We start from the raw sequence: 24374 nt of genomic DNA, 5'->3' as shown, positions 1-24374 counted from the left end.
TCACGGACAGATCTTCACACACCAAATGAATGAACAAATTGTTTCCTGCAAAAACCCACTCCCTTTTCACTCTTCTTTTATGTCCTATGGGAGGGGCCATCCACTGTCCACCTGTGGCCTTACTCCCAAGTCGACTTTGATTTCTTAGCTGTTCTTTTCTTCTGGCAACTGCGCATGCGCCCACTGGGAACAGGCTCCAGCTGTTCTTCTGCCTCACTATTATCTAACTCTGAAGGCAGCTGATAACTGTCAGATGAACTCGGCCCCATCTCTGCCTCTGATGCAGAGCCCTCAACTGAGCCTTCCCCAGATACCAGGACTGGCCCATGTTCCTCCCCAATCTCCTCACTGTCCGAATCTGCTGTCAGCTCTGCGGGCCGCTGGTGGGCCACAATAGTAGGTCTGACAAAATGGTGGCACCCATCCAATTGTAGCCCTTCCCCTTTTTTGTTTTTTTTGCATTGGCTTTGATGTGTATTACAAGCCGCGTAAGTTTCAAGCATCCCAAAACTTTGATTTTGGGTTTTAGCGATGAGATAGGTTTGTTGTTATAGAAATGGCTGGTTTGTACTACTATGTAAAAGTTAAAAAGTTGAGGTTTGATGTTGTCTTATTCTCCTGGACCAAAGAGAGTCGGAAGTCAAAGACCTTTTCTTTCTTTTTCCCTTCTTTTATACACATTTCTCTTCCCTTTTCCCTTTCCTATCTTCTTCTGTATTTTATACTAGCTGATAACCTGGCGGGTATTTATTTATAGAGGGGAAATGTCCGGACCAAACGTCATTTCTAATGTTGGATTTTCCCCCTTACCAGAGGGAGCCCCCTTGTGGAGTACCGTGAAGCCGTTACCATGGCAGCTACGCCGCATTGTACAGTAGAAGCCTTTTTACAGCAGTACAGTAGAAGCCATTTTAAGACACAACAGGCTGTATCTTAACAGAACACACCCCCGGAGAGGTGTTAGAGGTGTCTTACCCCAACAGTATTTTCCTCCAGAGAATAAATCATCTGTGTACCAAGTTTGGTTGAAATTGCTCAAGGCATTATGCTGGAACACACACACAAACACACACATACACAGAAAGAGAGGGGGGGATTATACATTAATTAAAAAATAAAAGTGAAGCTTAAGTGAAACTGGTTATTAAGGAGTGGCAGGATTCCTGTGTGTGAGCGCCTCCCCCTTGCCTAAATCAGTTCCGCTGCGCTGTACAGTAGAAGCCATTATACGACAGTACAGTAGAAGTCATTTTAAGGCACAAGAGGCTGTATCGTAACAGGTACAAATCTCCCTCCAGTGCCCACTGGCACGTTCAGGTAGCCCCCAATGACCACAACGGAGCCCCAAATTTCTGTTGCTAAGTGAGACATTTGTTAAGTGAGTTTAGCCCCATTTTTCTACCTTTCTTGCCACCGTTGTTAAGCAAATCGCCAGAGCTGATCAGTTAGTACTAACACGATCGTTCAGTGAACCTGGCTTCCCCATGGATTTTGCTTGTCGGAAGGTCACAAAAGGGGAATCGCGTGACCTTGGGACACAGCGGTGGTGTAGGGTCTCCTGCCTAAGCAGGGGGTTGGACTAGAGGACCTCCAAGATCTCTTCCAATTCTGTTATTCTATAAGTATGAGTTGCCAAGCGCCTGAATTTTGATCATACGATCCTGGGGACGCTGCAAAGCGTAGGCGTCCAAAGTCCCTTTTTTCCAGTGTTGTCGTAATTTTGAATGGTCGCTAAACAGACTGTTGTAATCCGAGGACTACTTGTAGACACCCTTGCTCTTTCTTTCTTCCCCCAGGAGCTGAAGTCCTTTACAGCCAGTTGATGAGCGACTTTGAGATGGACGAGAAGGATTTCGAGGCCGATTCCTGGAGCCTGGCCGTGGACAACAGCTTCCTGCAGCAGCACAAGAAGGAAGTCATGAAGCGACAAGACGTCATCTATGGTGAGCTCCCCCCCCCTCAACATACGCCCCTCCCCAACGACAGAGGCCAACCCCCACTTTCCTGGGAAGCTACAAGAGGAAGAAAGGCCAGACGGTCCCCCAGCCATCAAGACCACAACGGGTTTTCTTCTCATGCATTCATTACATTTCTCTACCATGCTCTACACTAGTGTCAGCCTTGGGAAAATGAGCGCAACGTTGAAAAAGTGTTGTAAAAACTTAACCAGAGTAATGAGGGTGATGAGAAGTACAGTAGTAGTAGTAGTATGGTGAGTAGTGAGGGCCCAACAACACCACTCTTTAACTTTAACTTCCACAGATTAACAGAGTTGGAAGGGACCTTGTAGGTCATGTAGTCCAACCCCCTGCCCAAGCAGGAGACCCTACACCATTTCTGACAGATGGCAGTCCAGTCTCTTCTTGGAAGCCTCCAGGGATGAAGCTCCCACAACTTCCGAAGGAAACTTCTCTTCCATGGGTGGATTGTTCCCACTGTCAGGAAATTCCTCCTTATTTCCAGGTTGAATCTCTCCTTGGTCAGTTTCCATCCATTCTTCCTTGTCTGGTCTTCAGGTGCTTTGGAGAATAGCTTGACCCTCTTCCTCCTCTCTGGTGCAGCCCCTCAAATATTGGAAGATGCTCTCCTGTCTCCCCTGGTCCTTCTCTTCCCTAGACTAGCCAGGCCCAGTTCCTGCAACCGTTCATCGTAGGTTTTAGCCTCCTCCTCATCATCCTGCATCTTCTCTGCACTCCTTCTAGAGTCTCAACGTCTTTTTTATCTGTGGATACTTCCACAGTATCCTCCTGAGTAGTCCGTGGGTTGGGGATCGGTGGCCCTGTCTATGGTGATTCTCTTCCTTTCTCCAGGGTTGTTCTAGTCAGTGTTGGTTGATGGAGGACGATTGTCCCCCCCACCCCGGCCCCTCACTTGTGTGGTTCTGCAGGATCCTATTATCCCCCACTTCTTTTCAACATCCACATGAAAGCGCCACTGAAACAATCTGCCAGTTCTGGGGTTGATATCTTCCGTACACTGATATGCTCAATTTTATTTTGAGCAAAGTACAGCGAAGAGCAACAAAGAGGATTAGGGGACTGGAGGCTAAAAAATATAAAGAACGGTTGCATTGGGCATGGCTAGCCTAGTGAAAAGACGGATAAGGGGAGACATGATAGCAGTGTCCCAATATTTGAGGGGCTACCACAAAGAAGAGGGCGTCAAGCTATTCTCCAAATAGGCATCAAGAGGCAGGACAAGAAGCAATGGGTGGAAACTAATCAAGGAGAGAAGCAATCTAGAACTAAGGAAAAATTTCCTAACAGTGAGAACCATTAACTAGTGGAACAATTTTCCTCCAGAAGATGTGAATGCAAAACAAGAAACAATGAAGCAAACTGGAATTAAGGAGAAACTTCCTAACAATGAGGACAAGTAACCAATGTAACAGCTTACCACCAGAAGTTGTGGGTGCTCCAACACTGGAGGTTTTAAGAGATTGGACATCTATTTGTCTGAAATTGTATAGGGTGTCCTGCCTGAGCCGCGGGTTAGACTAGAACAGGGGTCGGCAATCTTAAACACTCAAAGAGCCACAAATGTCCTAACCGGAAGCCCCCTGTTCAATTCTGGAGCCGACCAGAAGTCCAGTTCCCCCACCATAGAGTCTCCTCCTAGCATGGCCTCCTTTTTCCTCTACCTGTCTTAACTGAAAGCCCTGTCAATTGTATAACCGACTTGTGACAGGGAGCCACAGCAGAGGGATGAAAGAGCCACATGCGGCTCCAGAGCCGCGAGTTGCCGACCTCTGGACTAGAAGACCTCCGAGGTCCCTTCCAACTCCGTTATTCTGTTTTCAGGACACACTTGTTGTTGTTATTCAGTTATGAGGTCCTGTCCTGTCCTTTATAGGTGGTTCTGGGCTTCCATCCCAGCCCCCCTTTGTTCCCCAGCCTACTTCCTTTCCCCCGTCTCTCCCTTACAGAGCTTATCCAGACGGAGCTGCATCACGTCCAGACGCTGAAGATCATGACCAACCTCTTCCGCAAGGGGATGCTGGAAGACCTGCAGATGGACGCTGCGGTGGTGCAGAGCATGTTCCCCTGCGTGGATGAGCTCAGCGAGATCCACGACGGCTTCCTGGTCCAACTTTTGCAACGGCGGAAGGAATCGCTGGCGGAAGGCAGCAGCAAGAATTTTGTAATCAGCCGCCTGGGAGACCTCCTGATCCAGCAGGTACCGGAGGGATCCTCCTTGGGAAGAACTTCTCTGGCCTCCTTCCCCCCTCATTTCTTACTATTTGTTTGTATCCTGCCTGCATTTTTATTTTATAATCAAAGCGGCAAACGTATCTACTAGAGCAGTGTTTCTCAACCTTGGCCACTTGAAGATGTCCAGACTTCAACTCCCAGAATTCCCCAGCCAGCATTCGCTGGCTGGGGAATTCTGGGAGTTGAAGTCCGGACATCTTCAAGTGGCCAAGGTTGAGAAACACTGTACTAGAGGTAGTCCTTGACTTACACCGTTCGTTTAGTGACTGTTCAAACTTACAACAGTACTGAAAAAAAAAGGGATTTATGACTGCAAGACTCCCCATGGTCCCAGGATCAAAATTCAGATGCTCGGCAACTGGTTCATATTTATGACTATTGCAGCATCCCGGGGGTGTGGGGGGGTGTTCCTGTGAGTCCCCTTTTGTGACCTTCTGCCGAGCCAAGTCAACAGGGGAACCAGATTCCCTTAACAATTGTGTTAGAACTGAACAAGTGCGGCCGTTCACTTAACCACTGTGGCAAGGAAGGTCGTAAAATGAGGCAAAACTCAATCAAGTTTTCAGCAACAGAAAGTTTGGGCTCAATTGTGGTCGTAGGTCGAGGACTACCTACAACAACGACCCAATGAAATGAGTTGGGTGGAGAGATGGTGACTGACTCCAGGTCCACCCAGCCAGCTTTCGTGTGTAAAGCAGAACTAGAACTCACCATCTCTTGGTAATTGACCACAAATCACCCAGCGGCTTTCATGCCTGAGGCAGAACTAGAATTCACCATCTCCTGGTGATTGGCCCCAAATCACCCTGCCGGCTTTCATGCCTGAGGCGGAACTAGAACTCACTGTCTCCTGGTAATTGGCCCCAAATCACCCATCCGGCTTTCATGCCTGAGGCAGAACTAGAATTCACCGTCTCCTGGTGATTGGTCCAAAATCACCCAGCCGGCTTTCATGCCTGAGGCGGAACTAGAACTCACTGTCTCCTAGTTTCTAGTTTGGTGCCTTTAGTAGCACTACACCAAGCCAATCCTGCCTTCCAGTTTTCAGGCCCCGCTGCCGAGCAGATGAAGAAGGCTTATTCGGAGTTCTGCAGCCACCACACCAAAGCCGTCAAGCTTTACAAAGAGCTCTTCACTCGGGACAAGCGGTTCCAGCAATTCATCCGGGTAAGGTCTTCCCCTGTTTCTCCCGCACCCTTTCCTGATCCCCAGCCTGTTTCTGCAGTGGCCTTCAAGCGGGTCACAAAGCCTTGTGCATCCTCTCCTTGCCTTCTCCTACCTGGCAGCAGCTATTTTTACCTGCCTGCCAGCCTGCTTGCAAATCACCTGGGGATTCTCCCAGTGATTCGGTTGTGGGAAGCCAACAACCTCCCCTATAACCCTGGCATTTGGTTAATGACAGCAATTGGGTCTGCAGAGATTACTGAGTCAACCGTCCCACTCAGTCACCTGACAAAGAAAGGCTTGTTTTTGCCAAGAATAGACTTTACGGAAGCTTAAATGGTCACAGAAGTAGCAAAGCCGAATCTGAGATTTTCTCATACAAACAGCACAAAGTAAATTTTGCTCTTTCCTCCCGGCCACCCTCCCGGTTATCTGCAAATATCCAATCAGGTTCTTGTATATTATTTAGTAAACAGGTTCTCCGTTCCCAGCTCTGCATAACCAATGGTTGACCTTCACTAGCTGGAACTTCTCACAAAGCTCAGCTGGGCTTCCATCCCCCCCTTCTTTCTTACAGATCAATCTTGCCCTCCTCAGTTGCTAATGTCAGGCTGTCAGCTCCTGAAGCTCGAATAGCAGAGAGGCAGCCACGGCAGCTTCTCTTAGTGACCGAAATTCCAGTCCCACTCGAGGGCTACCTGTAGTCCTACGCGCAACCTTTTCAGGGCTTGTGCACTTGCTCATTTTATAGCAGTGACCGAAGCTTTGGGATTCAGATTTGGCATGAGATATGTGGATGAGATGTGTACAGGCGTGTGCTGCATATCTTGTGGAGGTATTCTGGATAATCATCCTCCTGCCTCAATGTTTCTAGAAATTGTCACGCTCATCGGTGCTTCGGCGGCATGGGATGCAAGAATGCATTCTCCTCGTCACTCAGCGCATCACCAAATATCCTGGGCTCATCGATCGAATCCTGCAAAACTCCAAAGGTACCTGAGAGAGTGAGGCACAGGTGGCCTTTTAGTGTCTTGTTATTTTTTTTTAAGAAAAAAAACCTTTCATTAACAGTTAATGACATCTATTTTTCAAATTTGTACTATGGGCTGTTTCTATCGCCTAAGAAATGTATTTCTAATACTTAAAGTATGGAATATGTAGCAATAGCAATAGCAGTTAGACTTATATACCGCTTCATAGGGCTTTCAGCCCTCTCTAAGCGGTTTACAGAGTCAGCATATCGTCCCCAACAACAATCCGGGTCCTCATTTTACCCACCTCGAAAGGATGGAAGGCTGAGTCAACCTTGAGCCGGTGAGATTTGAACCGCCGAACTGCAGATAGCAGTCAGCTGAAGTGGCCTGCAGTACTGCACCCTAACCACTGCGCCACCTCGGCTCAAAGTGTTGTGTGTGTGTGTGTGTGTGTGTGTGTGTGTGTGTGTGTGTGTAACATACATATGTGTATGTGTGTAGTATATTGTGTGTTTGTGTGTATAGAGGTTAAGTTAAACATTGCACTAATCCTCAAATCCCTCTGTAAATCCACCTGATATTGCATTTGGCAGGTAGAAAGTCCACAAACGGTTTCCAGTCTCTTATAAAGCTGTCCATTCCATTATCTCTGATCAAAACAGTTCATTTCGCCAAAATCCACCCTTCAACGGCCTGCATCCTTTTTTCTTTCGAGTGCTTGGCAAGTCCAACCTCGCAGCCGTCACTGGGTGAAGGAATAAGCGTCCCCCAAATTGGTTTCCAATTGGCTTGTTCATCTTGGTTTCATTCATATTTCTATCGGAAACATTTTCTGCATTTGTTCTTTGTTTCGTTTCTTCAGTTTGTTTCTACAAGACCACCATATATGATAGACTTAGACTACTGTATTTTTTGGAGTATAAGATGCACCAAGATTTTGAAGAGGCAAATTTTTATTTAAAAAAAAAGTTTTTGCACTATGCAGACCTCCAAAAATGGCCCATTTTTTGTGAAAATGGGCCTGTTTCCCCCCCCCCCCCAAAATGGGCATGCATGGCCTTTAGGACGCTTATGGAGTGCTTCTGGGGGCTGGGGAGCAAAATTGAACAAAAAAAGCCTATCTTTCATTCATTTCTGCCCTCCCCAGCCCCAAGGAGCACTCTGGAAGCCTCCTAAAGGCTATGCACGGCCATTTTGGTGAAGGGGGCGGGGTTTCAGGAGGCCAAAAATGCTGTATTCAGTGTATAAGATGCACCCAGATTTTCAGCCTCTTTTTTTAGGGAAAAAGGTGCATCTTATGCTCTGAAAAATACGGTAAGTTTATTGTCACATTGAATGTACACTTATCAGCTTACATTAAAATAAAATTTCATTGCATAACAGCTTTCAAAGAGTCTCCACCTCCAATATACACTACATAAACATGGCAAAATAAAATTGAATGAATGGATAAATGCAAAAATTATGCATGTGCCCACATGTATTATATGACACAGAGAAACAATATGGTCTAGTTCAGACACATACATGTACCGTGTTTCCCTGAAAATAAGACAGGGTCTTATTTGCTTTTAACCCCCGAAATAAGTGCTTGGCCTCATTTTCGGGGAGGTCTTATTATTTTTGAGGTTCAGGAGGCGGCGAGCGTGGTCACCTCATGGCTGCTGCTGTGTTGCCATATTTTCAGGGAGGGCCTATTTTGGGGGGAGGGCTTATTTTTGCGCATGCGCTCAAAATCCCGTTTGGACATTATCCCAGGAGGTCTTATTTCCAGGGAAGGCGAGAGAAACAAATTTTGCGTGTTTACCAGATGGGTGGCCTAGGAAACAAAGCAGTTCGAGAATCTCGATATCCCGCTAGAAATACTTCGAAAGCTCCTAATGGAAAGAAGCCACAGAAACAGACCATGAAGTGGGTGCGTGGGATAAAATGAACCCGGATTTTAGGAATCTCCCAGCCTTATTTCTAGCGACTTCGCTAAAGGAGAATCTCTTTGAAAGATTTCATTTACTTTTCTGGTCATTGCACATCGTACAACGAAATTGAACGTTGTCTTCAGTGTACATTATAACTATAAAAATAAAAACACAAACACACCTCCTTCACATTCTATAGCAGTGTTTCTCAACCTTGTCAACTTGAAGATGTCTGGACTTCAACTCCCAGAATTCCCCAGCCAGCATTCGCTGGCTGGGGGATTCTGGGAGTTGAAGTCCGGACATTTTCAAGTTGCCAAGGTTGAGAAACACTGGATTAGACCAGGGATCACCCACCTTTCAGATCTCAGGGACCACTAAATTCGTAATTTTAAATCCCGCGAATGCTGGCTGGGGAATTCTGGGAATTGAAGTCCGGACATCTTCAAGTTGACAAGGTTGAGAAACACTGTTCTTCTATAGGATGGAAATTGAAAACTTGCATTAATATTGCACTATATACTGTAGAATTCAATATAGTTACAGCTCTGGGATAGAAGCTGCTTTTCAGCCTATTTGTCCTTGTTTTTATTATCCTGTACCGGCTGCCAGATGGTAATAGTTCAAAAAAAAAGGGGAGGGTTGCCCATGATGAGATGGATCTTTAAGAATGCCTTACTTAGTTATTTTCATTCTTTAGGAACGAAAGCCGTGTGTCTGCCCCTCCTGGGCTGTTCAGCTGCCTCTGAATTGCCTGCAAATTTTGGTTTTTTTCTCCTCTCCCTTCCGTTCCTTTCCCAGGCTCTCTCAGTGAATCCGCTAATGTTCTCTTTCTCGTCCCCCACCCCTCACCCCCAGGGAACGAAGTGGATCAGAAAGACCTGAGCACAGCCCTATCGCTGATCAAAGACCTGATCTCCACTGTCGACCAGGAAGTGCACAATCAGGAGAAGAATGCGCGGCTGCAGGAAATCTACGGCCGGTTGGACGGACGGACCAAGGCCCACTTGCCCCGGGAGCGGGGGCCCTTCAGCAAGGAGGAGATGCTGCGACGGAAACTGGTCCATGATGGCGGCATGCTCTGGAAGACCCCCGCTGGGCGCTTCAAAGGTGGGATGGTGTTCTTGCTCGAGGGGCAGGAAAGGCTCCCCACCCCACTCCCCTCCCTGCCGTGGTTTAGCTTCTGAACTAAGGAGAGGCCGGTTCTGCAAACAGATTAAGCGAATTAATACACTGAGCCCAACATTTCTTTGTTAAATAAAACATTTGTTAGGGTGAATTTTGCCCTGTTCATATGACCTTCTTTGCCACTGTTGTGTTGTTAAGTGAATCACTGTCATTGATTTGTCCGTAACCTGGTTGTTAGGTGAATCACTGCAGTTGTTAAGTCAGTAACCTGGTTGTTAAGTGAATCACTGCCGGTGTTAAGTCAGTAACCTCATTGTTAAGTGAATCACTGCTGGTGTTAAGTCAGTAACCTGGTTGTTAAGCGAATCTGATTTCCCCATGGGCTTTACTGGTCAGAAGGTCACAAAAGGGGATCATATGACCCCGGGGACCCTGCAACCGAGAGGATTTCACCCCGATCTCCTATATTGCCTTGTCCCCCTCTCCCTTGCAGATGTCTTGGTGGTGCTGATGACGGATGTCCTCATCTTCCTACAAGAGAAGGACCAAAAGTATATTTTCCCCACCCTGGTAAGTGCCCTTTTATTTTTCAATCGCCTTTTCCTGTGGTGAGATACCCGAGTCTCAAACTTGGTGCCCCTTTGGCGCAGAATGCCCAGGTCTGTGGCTGTATTGAGAGTGTCAGGTTTCCGAAAGGTGCCCTAATTAATTCATGAGCCTCCAGCCAAGTTTCAAAAGAAATCCAGTCATTTATTAGGAACACCATTTTGGCAATACCCCATTGCAGTCAGATTTAAAGCTCATTTGAATTAGGGCTGAACTTTGACCCTGTTCCTTCCTCCTCTCAGTCCATAGTATGCGTGGAATGCGCTCCCCCCTTTCCTCACTATGGCAACTTTTTGATTTGACATAGAGGCAGGTGGGCCCAGCAACAGATCTTGTCGGATCTGGGATTGTCTTTGCTAGCTAGCGTTGCAAACATTCTTAGCCTAATTGTGGTTGACCTGAAAGAAGCTAAGGAGAAGTCCGTTATTTTGGATGGAAGACCACCAGGAAATCCCAGGGCTCTAGACGACCTTGGAAAAGAATGACGGTTGCTGGGGAAATTACATGGCGGAAACCAAGGATGGCTTGAAGGGGGCCTTTGCCCAGGATCCAAGCAAAATGAAACAAGGGTCTGGGGGATGTTGCATTTCACTTTTGAACAAGGGTGATGAATGGATGCCACCCAGAGTGGTGGGTGTCCCATTGCTGGAGATTTTGAAGAAAAGATTGGACAGCCATTTGTCCAGGATGATATAAGGCCGTGATGGCAAACCTATGGTACGCCTGCCACAGTTGGCACACGTCAGAGGCATATTTGCTGGCATGCCAGCCATCAGCCCCGGCCAGCTGATTTTCACCCTTCCAGAAGGCTGGGGGAGGCCGTTTTTGCCCTCCCTGGGCTTCAGGAAAGCCTCCGGAGGCTTGGTAGGGCAAAAAACAAGTTCAATGGGCTTTCTGGAGCCTCCGGAGTTTTTCCTGAAGCTGTGGAGTGCGAAAAACATCCCCAAAGAGCCGACCAGAAGTTCAGAAACGATCCGTTTCCGGCTTCCGGAGAGCCTCCGGGGGGGCTGGGGGAGGCCGTTTTCACACTCCCCAGGCTTCAGGGGGGTCGCTCGCGCATTTGCAGCTGGGCGGGGCAGATTGAATTGATGTGGGCACACGCACGCTATTACACACCTGCACGCAATTTCGGCATGCTGCTCCCTGATATAAGGTCTCCTGCCATGAGCAGAGGGTTGGACTAGAAGACCTCCAAGGTCCCTATGATCCTACCGGTCTATCGACGCGTGGAGAGTCTGAAGGTGCTTCTTTCCTTTCAGGACAAGCCCGCGGTCATCTCCATCCGCAACCTGATTGTCCGCGATATTGCCAACCAGGAGAAGGGCATGTTCCTGATCAGCAACACTCCACCCGAGATGTACGAGGTCCATGCGGCATCGCGTGATGATCGCAACACCTGGATGAAGATCATCCAGCAGAGTGTCAAGCTGTGAGTGTGTGTCTGTGTGTGTGTGTTGGGGCGGGGGGGGGGGGAAATCTTGCTTGGCCAGGTCATCCCTTCCTCCCATCCTTCCATAGGTCTGGCGGTAGGACTCACAACTCACATTTCAGACAAGTGTCCAGTTGCTTCTTTAAAAAAATCTCATCCTTTTATGTCCCGATTGGTTAACCTGATGATCTTCCTGCTTGTCTCTCCTCTGCAGCTGTCCTGACAGGGCTGACTTCCCCTTCATTGAGACTGAGAGCGAAGCCTCTCTCAGGAAGCTGAAAGGTAAGCCATTCCCAGCTTCCCTGGGCAGACTTTGTTTTTCCCACCTGCACCTTGCCCTGGCAGTTACCGTTGTGGCTCAGCAGCTGGCAGCAGAGTTGGCAGCAGATTCGGACAGTGAGGAGGCTGGGGAGGAACATGGGCCAGTCCTGGAGTCTGGGAAAGGCAGGCTCTGTGTCGGAGGCAGAGAGGGGGCCACAGTTATATGTCAGTTATCAGCAGTCTTCAGAGTCAGACATCAGTGAGGCAGAAGAACATCTGGAGCCTGTTCCCAGTGTGCGCATGCACAGAGCTGCCAGACGAAGGGAACAGCTAAGGAACAACGGTCAACTTGGGAGGAAGGCCACAGGTGGACGATGAATGGCCCCTCCCAGAAGAAATAAAAGAGGAGCGACAGGGGAGTGGAGTTTGCAGGAGACAATTAGTTCATTCCTGCATTCTTGCCAAGTATTGCGGCATCTGAAAGTTATCGGCCTGGGCATTCTCTGCGCCTGATAAAAGTCGGTAATTGGGAACTCTCTTGAAAGATGGTGGGAGAGGAAAGACTTTGCTGGAGAGGAATTCACTGTCAATTAAATAAACAGGGGTTTGGACTCGTGCTGCTGGGGAAGGCTAGGTCAGAACAGTTACCTTCACTTCCTTCCTTCCCACAGATAAGATTCAGCAGTGCGACCAGGAGATCGGGGCGCTTCTCAGGGAGAAAACAGAACTCTTCGCAGACCTCGTGGCCCTTCAGAGCGGCAGGGAAGACAGCACCTCGCCCTGGGGGAACCCCCGCGCTCTCTTCCGCACCGAGTCCTCTGACTCCGTGCATGGCGAGAAGCTGATCCAGGAAGCCATCAGGGAAGGTACCATTCTCCCCACGCCAGACCACTGCAAGGGGGAGGCCTTCGTTTTTGAAGAAATGGGGCTCTAGGTCAAGATGGCTACAGAGACTTACTCACTTTTGTTGCCAGGGGTGTAGGCATTTATGGTTGTGTGTTGCATTATTTTGAGAGGAGATCACATTTACCCTGTTATACAAGCTGTATACTCACTACTTTACATTGTAGCCAAGTGTCTGTCAGGGTTCCAAATAGCACCCAAAATTTAAATCAGAGTCCAAGGCAAAGTATTGCTCAAAGTTCCAATTTATGAAGAGAGCCATGTTGGCACATCTGGGAAAACCTGAATCTGAAAGCTTCCTGGTTTTTCCCACCCAGTTGAAAGTTCAAGATCTTGCCCCCCACACCCACAAGTCCATCCCATGGTCCCATCTCCCACTGCCATGCTGGCAGTTCCACCCAACCAGTTCCGGTCAGGTGCAGAGACAAAGGATGACCTTGGTTTTCTAGAAGGAATTTTGTTTTGGCTACACAGCATCTAACTCCATACAATCCCCCCTCCCATTTTCCCTCAACAGAAAAGGCATAGTAGAAAAATAGAAAGTGTGGCAGGCCAAAGATCCATAAAGATTATGGCTGCAGGCCTGACAGTGTCATTTCTTCAGTGTTGTCACATGAAAAGATAGACTTAAATATTTACAAAATGTGAGGGGGGTGTACTCACTTCTGTGATATACTCTCTATATAAAACCACATGTTATTACAGAACAAGAGAAAGAATATCTGTTTGTTAAATGTGTGCTTGTTTGTTTGTGTGTGTCTGTGTTCTGTCTCTCTTCACCAACAAAATGCATCTCCAGTGGAAGTTTTGAAAGATCTTGTTGCGGGACCCGCCTGGGATCCAGAGCAGAATCACACGCAGATTCTCAGCAGCTGCTCCAGCCCGAACCCCAGTAACACCGCAAGTAAGAGCCCCCTTTTCTTCTTCAGCCCACAGCTTCCTCCTGGGTCTAAAACAAATTGCCATGGCTAACTCACTAGGCCAACTAGCCACAGGACAAATCATTGTATTAGCAGGACTATCTAGCCCAGAGGTTCTCAACCTGTGGGTCGGGAACCCTTGGGGGGGGTGTCGAATGACCCTTTCACAGGGGTCGCCTAAGACCATTGGAAAACACATATTTTCAAAAAAATACAGAAAACATAAAATAATTTGACGGTTGGGGGTCACCATCACATGAGGAACCGTATTAAAGGGTTGCGGCATTAGGAAGGTTGAGACCCACTGATCCAGCCTAACCACATTTCACTGTATTAATCCACTCCAGCCACAAAGCTGCAAACCATGGTTTGCAAAGAAAAATGGCTGGCTTCAAGCAAACCATGGTCTGGTTCCATGTGAAGGCTTCTCACGGCCAAGAGAGGCAGGATTTCGATCTGAAAACCATAAAGAACATACTGGATTCTAAATGACTCGAGCGTTTGGATTAATTCACAACTGTGGTTCAAATAACCCCGTTGCTGGAAGACTTGGCCCAGTGGCTTTTCTGATTTATCTGGGAGATGGTGGCTACGATGGCAGATAGCCGTCGAGGGCAAAACGGAAGTGAAACGGAATGGTCTGGGGGGAAATGCGTCACTCTTTATTTTAGTGCTCAAATCCATGATTTTAAGATGTTCTGCATTTATTTTCCCGAAGCTAAACAACCCTCTCCGTTCTCTTCCTACAGACGGGGAGACTGGAATCATGAACGACGCTCTTGAATTTACCAGGGTGAACTTGGAGTCAAACCATCGGGTGAGTTTTGGGAAGCAGCTGGACAGCCGACGAGCCCCTTTCCCTGTTTCGGTGCTACAGCCGGGCACGGCTGCTGCCTTCCTTGGAGAACTGCTGGATCAGTTGCCCAGAGTTCAGGCACTTTGGGGAATGCGCAGAACCTTCCACTGGTCATGCGTTATTTGCCACGTGCAGAAGGCAGCCTGGGCTTTTAAAGGTTTCTGCAAGAGCTCTTTTAAAAGAAGGCCAATTTGTTCTTTAAAAAAATCAAGGAAGCTGATGGAAATCACACCTCTTGAAATTCCTTTAGCAATGCTTTCTCCCAGCTTGGCTTCAGGGTAGTTGGGGAAAAAAGGCTTATTGCTAGGAAGATTTTGGGCATCTTCTGTTCTGACCCAGGCTTCCCCAAAAAGCAGGAGGCAGACTCTTAATCCTGACAAAACCCCTTTTATTAAATGAATGGGAATTCCTCTCATTCAGCCAAGGCCTGGCAAACAGTCTTTCAAAGGAATATTTATGGCCACAGACCTTATCTAGCTTGGAAAGCTGCCATGTCAATATTTTCCCAAATGAGGGGCTGTGCAAGGAAAGACTCTGGGCACAGAGTCTCTGAGATTCACGGACACACTCCTGAAACAAATCCAACGAACGAACGAATTGTTTCCTGCAAAAGCCCTTTTGCTCCTCTTTTATTTCCTCTGGGAGGGGCCATTCACCTTCCACCTGTGACTTTGCTCCCAAGTCCACCCTGACCTCTGGGCTGTTCTTTTCTTCTGGCAGCTCTGCGCATGCGCACACTGGGAACAGGCTCCAGCTGTTCCTCTGCCTCACTGCTGTCTAGCTCCATAGGCACCAGATCACTGCCAGACAGCCTCGGCCCCCTCTCTGCCTCCGACGCAGAGCCGTCATCTGAGACTTTCCCAGCCTCCAGGACTGGCCCAGGTTCCTCCCCAACCTCCTCACTGTCCGATTTTGCTGCCAGCTCCACTGGCCGCTTACGGGCCATAACATCTCCTAGAGACCACGGTGCTTATGCAGAGGTCATCCCTGAGATGTTCACCAGCTTTCTGTGGCCTCGCTGGGATAACTGGGAAATTGGCATGCTGTAGGAGGGGGGATCCAGCTGGAGGGAGGACCTGTCCTTGGGCCCATCAGGAACTGGAGAGGAGATCCTCACTCTTCCTGGGGGGGGAGGGGAGGGGAAATCCTCGGCCACCCTTCTGTTTTGAGCTGGCCTGGATTCAGATCCCCCACTGAGCTTTCAGTCCGTTTTGGCAGCGTGGCCTCTCATGTGGCTGATGCCTTCCTCCCTTAGGACGGAAATGGCAACCAGTTGCAGGCCAGAGGAGTGCAGGAGGTGAGTTGGAAGCGTGCCTGAGGGAAGGAGATGCTGCAGGGATGAGGGGGGGGGGCTTTTGCTGTGGGGTGGGATATGCGGGAGGGAGCTTGGCCTGAACGCAGCCTTTTCTCCCCCATCTCCAGGAGATGTTGCAGCGCCTCAAGAGCCTCTATTCTCTACTCCACGGACTGCAGGTTAGACCCTCCACTACTAAAGGGTTATTCAACTTACCTTAAATGAATGGAATGCCATTAAGATGATGGCTCTCCCTTTAATCCTATCAAAAGCTGTGCCCAGGGGCCAATGTCTCTGAACCGGTGCTCATGCCAAGCAGAGCAGCTGTCATGGCTGCCTCTCTCCTATCCAAGCTTCGGAAACCGACAGCCTGACATTAGCCATGGCATTGGGTGGGGTGGGGGGGAATTGGACTCTTAAGAAAGAAGGGGAGGACGGAAGCCCAGCTGAGCCTTGTGGGAAGTTCCCGCCAGCCAAGTCCTGCGATATGCAGAGCTGGGAACCAAGAACCTGTTTCCTAGACCAGAATTCCCCCAACATTTCTGGCTTTGCAGACTGGGGGAGGGGATGGTCTGTGCAAGCAGCCAGCAAGCGCCATTTGCAGGAGTGGCACGCCTGTCACTCGCACACATGTAGAGTGCAGAGGCACGTTCAGTCACGGCTCATGCAAGTCAGGATGTCCATGTGCTTGCCGGCTCAGTTGCAAACCCTTCACAGCCCACTAATGCGCCGCAGTCCACAGGTTGAGGACTCCTGTCCTGACTCAGCCTTCCGTCCTTCCGAGGTGGGTAAAGCGAGGACCCAGATTGTTGGGGGCAAATAGGCTGCCTCTGTAAACCCCTTAGAGCATTCGCTGGCTGGGGAATTCTGGGAGTTGAAGTCCGGACATCTTCAAGTTGCCAAGGTTGAGAAACACTGCCTTAGAGAGAGAGAGACTCTAAAGCACTGTGAAGCAGGATATAAGTCTAAGTGCTATTGCTCTCCCTTCCTCCCTCCCTCCCTCCCTCCCTCCCTCCCTCCCTTCCTTCCTGTTAGAATTCAGTATTGCAGGCTAACTCTGCCCACAGTCAGGAGTTTGATCCTGACTGGCTCAAGGTTGACTCACCCTTCCAACCTTCCGAGGTGGGTAAAATGAGGACCCAGATTGTTGGGGGCATATAGGCTGCCTCTGTAAACCGCTTAGAGGGGGCTGTAAAGCATTGCGAAGCGGTATATAAGTCTAAGGGCTACTGCTATTTTTAGGAAATGGACCCTCTGTTCACACCTTCTCCATCTCCGCATTCTTTTTGGCTGACCTTGTGCTGGATTGGTGCGACTCACTTTCTGGGCCGGGAGCAAACGGTCCCCTTCCCCACATCCACCCACATTACAATCCTTCCCCCCTCCACCCCCGTTGCTAATGTCAGGCTGGCGAGATGTGATGCGAAGCTAGAAGCAGAACGGCAGCCATGACAGTAAAGCATAGTTGGTTGGGGAGGGGAGAGAAGCCGCCAGCTGCCCTCTTCCTCTTTCTCCCCCAGGGTGTCGTAGCACAGCAGGACACCCGGCTGGCCTTCCAGGCGCCCGAGGCAGGAGAACGGCGGGAACGGCTGAGCCGCAGCAACTCCTGCAAAGACGCCCCCTCGGCCGACCAGCAAAGCACGGAGCTCTCGCTCTTGCAGAAGCAGCACGCCCTCTTGCAGCAGGAGCTCAACCGCTGCCGGCAGTTGGGCCAGGAGAAGGCCCAGGAGGTGGCCGTCATGGAAGCCCGGCTGCGGGAGAGCGAGGGGGAGAGGCAGCGGCTGGAGCGAGAGGCGGATGAGGCCCGGAGGCAGCTGGCCACCCCCCGGCTGACTATGGAAGCCGTCTGGATTCGGAAGGGAGCTGAGCCCCGGAGGCGCAGTTTGCCGGCCGGAGATGCTTTGTACCAAAGTTTCACCCCACCTCCGGTGAGTGCCACCCCACCTCCGGTGTGGGGGAAAAACCTTCCTCCTGTCCATGGGGCTGGTGTGGGGAGGCTCTGGGCTGCATTTGGTCCTCTCCAGCTCCTCCAGGGTTTTCCAGCCAGGGAGCTGCGATCTGCTGCCAACTGCATTCTAGCTGGAGCCCCCCATGCGGGTTCTGCCCTAAGGCCCCACGGCTATGGTGGTTTAACTTAATTTGTTGTGCTTACATTCTTTCTGTCAGATTCTTTTTATATTTGCCTTCAAAAAAAGACACTTGGGATGTCAAGGCAGCTAGAAGTGTGGAGTTCTTTTAAAAACAAAAAGACTGACTTTAATAGATTAACAGAGTGGGAAGGGGCCTTGTAGGTCATCTAGTCCAACCCCCTGCCCAAGCAAGAGACCCTACACCATTTCTGACAGAGGGAAGTCCAGTCTCTTCTTGAAAGCTTCCAGGGATGAAGCTCCCACAACTTCCCAACTTCTGTTCCATGGGTTGATGGTTCTCACTGTCAGAAAACTCTTATTTCTAGGTTGAATCTCTCCTTGGTCAGTTTCCATCCATTCTTCCTTGTCTGGCCTTCGGGTGCCTTGGAGAATAGCTTGACCCCCTAACTCCACTCTGGGGCAGCCCCTCAAATATTGGAAGATGCTCTCCTGTCTCCCCTGGTCCTTCTCTTCCTTAGACTAGCCAGGCCCAGTTCCTGCAACCGTTCTTCATATGTTTTAGCCTCCAGTCCCTTAAAAACATCCTGGTTGCTCTTCTCTGCACTCTTTGTAGAGTCTCAGCATCTTTTTTTATAGCGTGGGAACCAAAACTGGATGCAGAACTCTAGGTGTGGCCTTACTAAGGCTTTATAGAGTAGTATTAGTACCTCTCTTGATCTTGACTGTATCCCTCTGTTAAATATTGGAAGATGCTCTCCTGTCTGCCCCGGTCCTTCTCTTAACTAGACTAGCTATACCCAGTTCCTGCAACTGTTCGTCGTATGTTTTAGCCCCCAGTCCCCTCATTATCTTTGGAGGGGAGGGGAGAAGGCTGCTCAGTGCCCCTGACTCACATCAAACCCTTGGCTGAGCAGTCAAGAGCTGCAGAATCCTTCTGGGGCCAAAGGGGAGCGTTGCCTGGGGATAGGAGAGGCCCATGCCCCCCCCCTTTCAACCTCCCAGAGAAGCTGGGGCGTTGTACTTTATTTTTCATTTCTTCTGATGGGAGGAATTTGGAATAACCATCCCAAGAAGGGATCAAAACCAAAACCAACTTTAGGAAAAGTTGGTTTTTAGAAAGTGGGTCTTTAGAAAAGGGTCTATTCAACTCTATTCTGATGTATTTATTTATTTTCTGCCTCTATTTTGCCCAGCAGCCCTCTTAGGAATGGGGCGAGGTCCATGGTGGACAGTTTAAGGTTGAAGCTGTGGGGGGTTTGAGGATGTAACCACGGAGTCAGGTAGAGCATTCCAGGTGTTGATCCCTCCATTGCTGAAGTCGTATTTTCTGCAGTGGCGTTTGATGGAGGGAAGCTGTTGAAGGCCCTTCAGCCAGGTGGTTCTTCTCAGAGGCAGAGGGGTGGGAATGCATTTTAACCACTGAATCTCTTCCTTGGGGCGTCTTAACTCAGGGCTCTTCTTGCCCCTTTTCTTCCCCACAGCAGAACCGAGTCGGAGAGCCCCTCTCGCCCGGCTGCCACTCCCTGCACCGGACCTTCCCCAGTGGCCAGCAGGAAGAGCCAGAGGACCATCTCCAGGTGCTGATGGAGGAGGAGGGCCTGGGCAACTCCCGCTCTCCCCCATCCAGCCCCAGAGGTGAGTCGGAGCACCTGCCATGAGGCTGGCCCTCTTATCCAACCAGGTGAAGCCAGGCACAGGTAGTCCTTGACTTACAACAGCTCATTGAGTTCAAAGGGCCCTGAAAAAAGTGACTTAGCACCTTTTTTCACACTTAACGACCATCGCTGTATCCCCATGGTCACCTGATCAGAATTCAGAAGCTTGGCAACTGGCTCATCTTTATGACGGTCGCAGTGTCCCGAGGGTCACGCGATCCCCTTATTACGACCTTCCGACAAGCAAAGTCCATGGGAAGGCCAGATTCACTTAACAGCCGGTTTACTAATTAAACAAATGCAGCAATTCCCTTAACAACTGTGGCAAGAAATGTCGTAAAATGGGGCAAGGCTTAATCTTCCATTCTCTGCTGCTTCAATGGCTTGGGTGAAATGCTGTCTCTTTCTTTCTTTCTTTCTTTCTTTCTTTCTTTCTTTCTTTCTTCCTTCCTTCCTTCCTTCCTTCCTTCCTTCCTTCCTTCTTCCCTCCCTCCCTCCCTCCCTCCCTCTTTCTTTCTTTCTTTCTTTCTTTCTTCCTTCCTTCCTTCCTTCCTCCCTCCCTCCCTCCCTCCCTCCCTCCCTCCCTCTTTCTTTCTTTCTTTCTTTCTTTCTTTCTTTCTTTCTTTCTTTCTTTCTTTCTTTCTTTCTTTCTTTCTTTCTTTCTCCTTTTCCCCATTCTTAAAAATCCCGGCTTGGAGTATTGTTAAAATGTATCTAAAACAAATAGGTAGCCACACTATAGGTGCTTGTGTAAAAAGTTCCGGTGTACATAAATTATATACATTATATTTATATTTATATATGGGAGGGGCCATACTGCTTCTTTTTGGCCTTTCAGCCTCACTCCAGGAGCCTTCCGGGCAGAAAATCCATTTTGTGTTGCATTTGTGCTGATAAATAAATAAAGGGAGACTAGTATAGATCTATTTCAAGCTATTTAGCTCTCATCAGCTAGCCATACCCTTACTGGGATTCGAACTAGGGCTGTTTTTACATGTTACGTAGTTATATCAACCTCTAAGCCACAAGCTCTCCTCCCTTATCAGCTGAGTCAGGGGAATGATTAAGTGTTTTGTCAAAGCACTTTATTTATTATTCAGCATGTGTGTGTGTTTGTATGTATGTATGTATGTAGAGAGAGAGAGAGAGAGAGAGGGAGGGAGGGAGGGAGGGAGGGAGGGAGGGAGGGAGAGGGAGAGATCCATGATGCATAAAGGCGTATATCTCTTCAATGGTAGTTTTTACACTTTGACGATGTTAGCAAAGGCTAACGAAAGCTAAGTGGATAAAGAAAGACCTGTTTTGGATACTAAGATGGGGACCAGGGCTATACATTTAATTAATTGATTGATGGATGGATTGATTAATACAGAATGGGACTTTCTACGTTCTACACAAGGCGGAAGCACTGTAGTCTCGGCGAAGGCAGCGCTTCCACCACCCAGGAATGCCTCTTGCTGTTTTTCAGATTTCCTGAGGATGCAGGATATTCCAGAGGAGGTGGAGAGCGTCCAGGAAACCAGCCCTGGTGACGGAGACCTCCTGGGCAGTTAAATGGCGCCAGCTGCCTAGCACGGCTCGAGCCACCGAGGACCTCTTGCTCCCCTGCCGGTCCTGTCCCTCCCTTTTCTTGGATCGAAGCCACATGCCAGGGTGTTTCAGGGACACGGGAGACCACCCCATGTGAACCTTGGGCTGGACTGGGGGAGGGAGAGGGAGGGGAGAGGGACACGCGTGTCCCAAGAGTGGGTGCAGGGCGGCCCGTTGACTTGCACATCTCCAGGGACCGTCGTCGATGCGTCAACAAAAGGGGCGGTAGGAACCTTCCTTTCTCTGGCTTGCGTTGCTGGGTTCTTGGGACCATAAAGGCCGCTGGATCCCCTAGCCCCGCTCCTACTGTACTTCCTGCAGTTTAAGTTTTTTATTTATTTTGGAAACGGGTGGAATCTGCCCCATCCTGATGGAAGATATTTTAAATTATTATTTTTTTAAGTTGTTTCTGCTTTTGTTTAACACTTTCAGGGGGTCTCTATGACCATTCAGGGCAGAGAAGTAGTGAGATTGCTGGTCAGCCCCTCCACCCCAAAAGAGCCAGGAGAAGACCCTCCAATTTTTTACATTAGGTGTGACTCGGTCAACTTGGGGAATCTGCATTTATTTTTCGGCTTCACAAGCTGCTCGCCAGCCTGGTTTAGTTGAGGAAAGCTTTTACCTTTTTTGAAATCCACGTTTTCCCACAAAAAAGAAGCAGTTTTGACTTGACATCTTGCTCTTCCCCCAAGAGAGAAATAAATCGCTTTGCAAACATCCAATTCGGACTTCTTACCCACACCATAAACTTGGTTAGCTTTAAGGCAGTGGTTCCCAAACTTGGCAACTTTAAGACTTGTGGACTTCAACTCCCAGAATTCTCCAGCCAGCTGGAGAATTCTGGGAGTTGAAGTCCACAAGTCTTAAAGTTGCCAAGTTTGGGAACTACTGCTTTAAGGCAACGGCCTGTATTTTCAATCTCTTAGTCTTACTAAATCAGTTTTTGGGAAAAATAGATCCCGGAGAGATTTGGGAGTCTGTGAAAATGCAGATGTTTCCACCAATGAGCACTCAATACCTGTGTGGAAACAATGTCATAATATATGGCCGGTTAAAAATAAAAAAACGCAGAGATCTTTTTTTGCAAGCTAAATTACAGTGAAGCCATTTTTTTTCCACCAGGAAAGGAAATATTTTCCGCCTGAATCCCACTCAATTTGGAAACCTTTTGGGGGGGAAAGTATATTTTTGAGGTTTGAAGGCTAATAACACCATTTTCTTTTGGAGTAGTACCATAAAATTATGTATCCATGGTATATATATATATATTGATACATAATTTTATGGTATTATCCCCCCCCCCCACCAAAAAGTGGTGTTATTAGCCATTAAATCTAAAAAATACACTTTTCCCCTCACAAAAGATTTTCAGAGTTTTGGCCTCTACTGTTATATGTATTGCTGGGATTGCAGACCAATATCTCTATTTGGGAACTGAGATTGTGCTATGAAATTTCAGATTTGTTTTTTTTTTTATTGGTGGGGGAGAGTAGGAGAAAAGCCACAATTTTCGGGGGGGGGGGTGTTAGCCACATTTTTTTAAAATCAAAGCTTAGTGGCGTTTTTTTCATTAAACATACATATCAGGGAAAAACATCAGGGATTAGAAATTGAGTTTGAAATTGATTGGAAACAAAGCTAAATGTGATTATTATTAGTAGTAGTATTAGTATTACATTGCCATCGACACAACTTGCACACCCGCTAAGCGTGGATAGACCGAGTGTGCCTGGTTCGAAACAAACACACACAGACAAAAAAAAACAAAAAACACCCAGGAGACCCTTTTCTAAAGATCTACTTTCTAAAAACCAACTTTTCCTAAAGTTGGTTTTGGTTTTGATCCCTCCTTGAGACAGTTATTCCAAATTCTCCAACATCGGGAGAAATGAAAAACAAAAGTACAAGAAGGAATTGTGCAAATAGGGGTCTCTTTTTCTCTCTCTCCCAATCCTTGTACAATTTTTTAAAAATCACATCTCTCTAAGCTGCTATTTTGGCCAATTCCAGGCCCAATTTCTGCAGAGAATAAATGTGTGAAAAAAAGGGGGGGGAAACTCAGCTTGATGGTGGAAATTGGCCCAGGCCCCTCACAAGTCACTCTTCGAATGGCCAGAAACCCAACAACAACCTTCACCTTTATGGACGGAAACGCCCTCCAATCCGTATTTCTCTCGCTTTCGCCTTTTTAAAAATTCCTTCTCGACCCTTAAAAAAGAGATTTTTTTTTCTTTTATTGATTAAAACAAAAAACCCTCCTGCAATTCTGACCAGTAACACCTCTTAACAGAAAAGGCTTAAAAAGAAAAAGAAAAGAAAAAAGAATGTGCCACGAAGGACTTTTTTTTAAATAACAAAGGAGAGTGATTTTTTTTATATATAAATGTATATGAAGACGATAAAAATGGTTTGTTGTTTTTCCTGCTGATTTAACTTGTAAAAGAAAAAAAAAGGGGACCAGAAAAGTTTAATTAAAGATATCAAAACCGAGAATGCGTGTCCGCTTTGCTGCGGGGAGTGGGGGATGCAGAGGGTTGGGTTCAGTGGTGGGATTCAATTATTTTTAACTATCAGTTCTGTGGGCGTGGCTTAGTGCGTGTGGCTTGGTGGGCGTGGCAGGGGAAGGATACTGCAAAATCCCCATTTCCTCCCGATCAGCTGGGCCAGAGAATAGATGGGGGCGGGGCCAGCCAGAGGTGATATTTACCGGTTCTCCCGAACTACTCAAAATGTCCGCTACCGGTTCTCCAGAACTGGTCAGAACCTGCTGAATCCCACCTCTGTTTGAGTTGATCCCTCCCGCGAAGGCCAAGGAGGACTGGGGAGTCCTTGGTGCTCTCTGAGCTTGGTTGTTTTTTTGCAGACATTTCATTACCCAACTAGGGAACATCATCAGTGTTAGAAGGCAAGGGGCTATGGAGAGGAGGAGGAGGAGGAGGAAAACCCTTGGGTCCTTGGGGCTCCCTGAGGAGGAAAAGGAGGAGGAGATGACAACTGTGGGGTCCTTGGTGCTCTCAGAGCTTGCTTGTTTCCTTGCAGATGTTTCATGACCCAACTAGGTAACATCATCAGTGCCAGAAGGCAAGGGGGCATACACCACGAAGTACATTCACCTTTTGACTGATCAATTTGGGGAAGACAGGGCCGTCCTTTCAATAAAGTGCAATATTTTTCAAAGAAGCAAAGTGGCATCTTTGAGCTATAGAGACAAAAATGTGGAGTTGGTACCTTGAGGGTCCTCTAATCCAACCTTGGGGGGAGTCTAGTGTCCTGTCCTCCGTTGGGGTCATCCCACTCCAGAGCCTTATTTCTTATGTCTTTTTCCATGTTATCCAGAGAAGAAATGGGGAAGGAAGTCTTCAATATTTTTTCTTCAG

General features: G+C 48.2%; 1 protein-coding gene across 1 annotated transcript in view; it reads left to right on the top strand.

The window, feature by feature from the left end:
* Window positions 1-21736, top strand: part of ARHGEF2 (Rho/Rac guanine nucleotide exchange factor 2) — a 162810-nt gene extending 141074 nt beyond the window's left edge. Inside the window, exons 12-27 of the mRNA XM_087705352.1 lie at window positions 1797-1943; window positions 3926-4176; window positions 5253-5378; window positions 6250-6367; window positions 9124-9375; window positions 9887-9963; window positions 11259-11428; window positions 11643-11710; window positions 12361-12555; window positions 13392-13496; window positions 14262-14329; window positions 15624-15665; window positions 15791-15841; window positions 17183-17590; window positions 19234-19387; window positions 20876-21736. Coding sequence (XP_087561478.1) covers window positions 1797-1943; window positions 3926-4176; window positions 5253-5378; window positions 6250-6367; window positions 9124-9375; window positions 9887-9963; window positions 11259-11428; window positions 11643-11710; window positions 12361-12555; window positions 13392-13496; window positions 14262-14329; window positions 15624-15665; window positions 15791-15841; window positions 17183-17590; window positions 19234-19387; window positions 20876-20961 — 2318 coding nt within the window. The 3' untranslated portion in view covers window positions 20962-21736. The remainder of the gene's footprint in view (window positions 1-1796; window positions 1944-3925; window positions 4177-5252; window positions 5379-6249; window positions 6368-9123; window positions 9376-9886; window positions 9964-11258; window positions 11429-11642; window positions 11711-12360; window positions 12556-13391; window positions 13497-14261; window positions 14330-15623; window positions 15666-15790; window positions 15842-17182; window positions 17591-19233; window positions 19388-20875) is intronic.
* Window positions 21737-24374: the final 2638 nt, after the last annotated feature.

Source organism: Thamnophis sirtalis, unplaced genomic scaffold (assembly GCF_051295495.1).
Source record: "Thamnophis sirtalis isolate CommonGarterSnake01/CBP01778 unplaced genomic scaffold, rThaSir2_p1.2 scaffold_2, whole genome shotgun sequence".
In the NCBI taxonomy this organism is placed as follows: Eukaryota; Metazoa; Chordata; class Lepidosauria; order Squamata; family Natricidae; genus Thamnophis; species Thamnophis sirtalis.
This window is presented reverse-complemented; position numbering and strand designations above follow the sequence as displayed.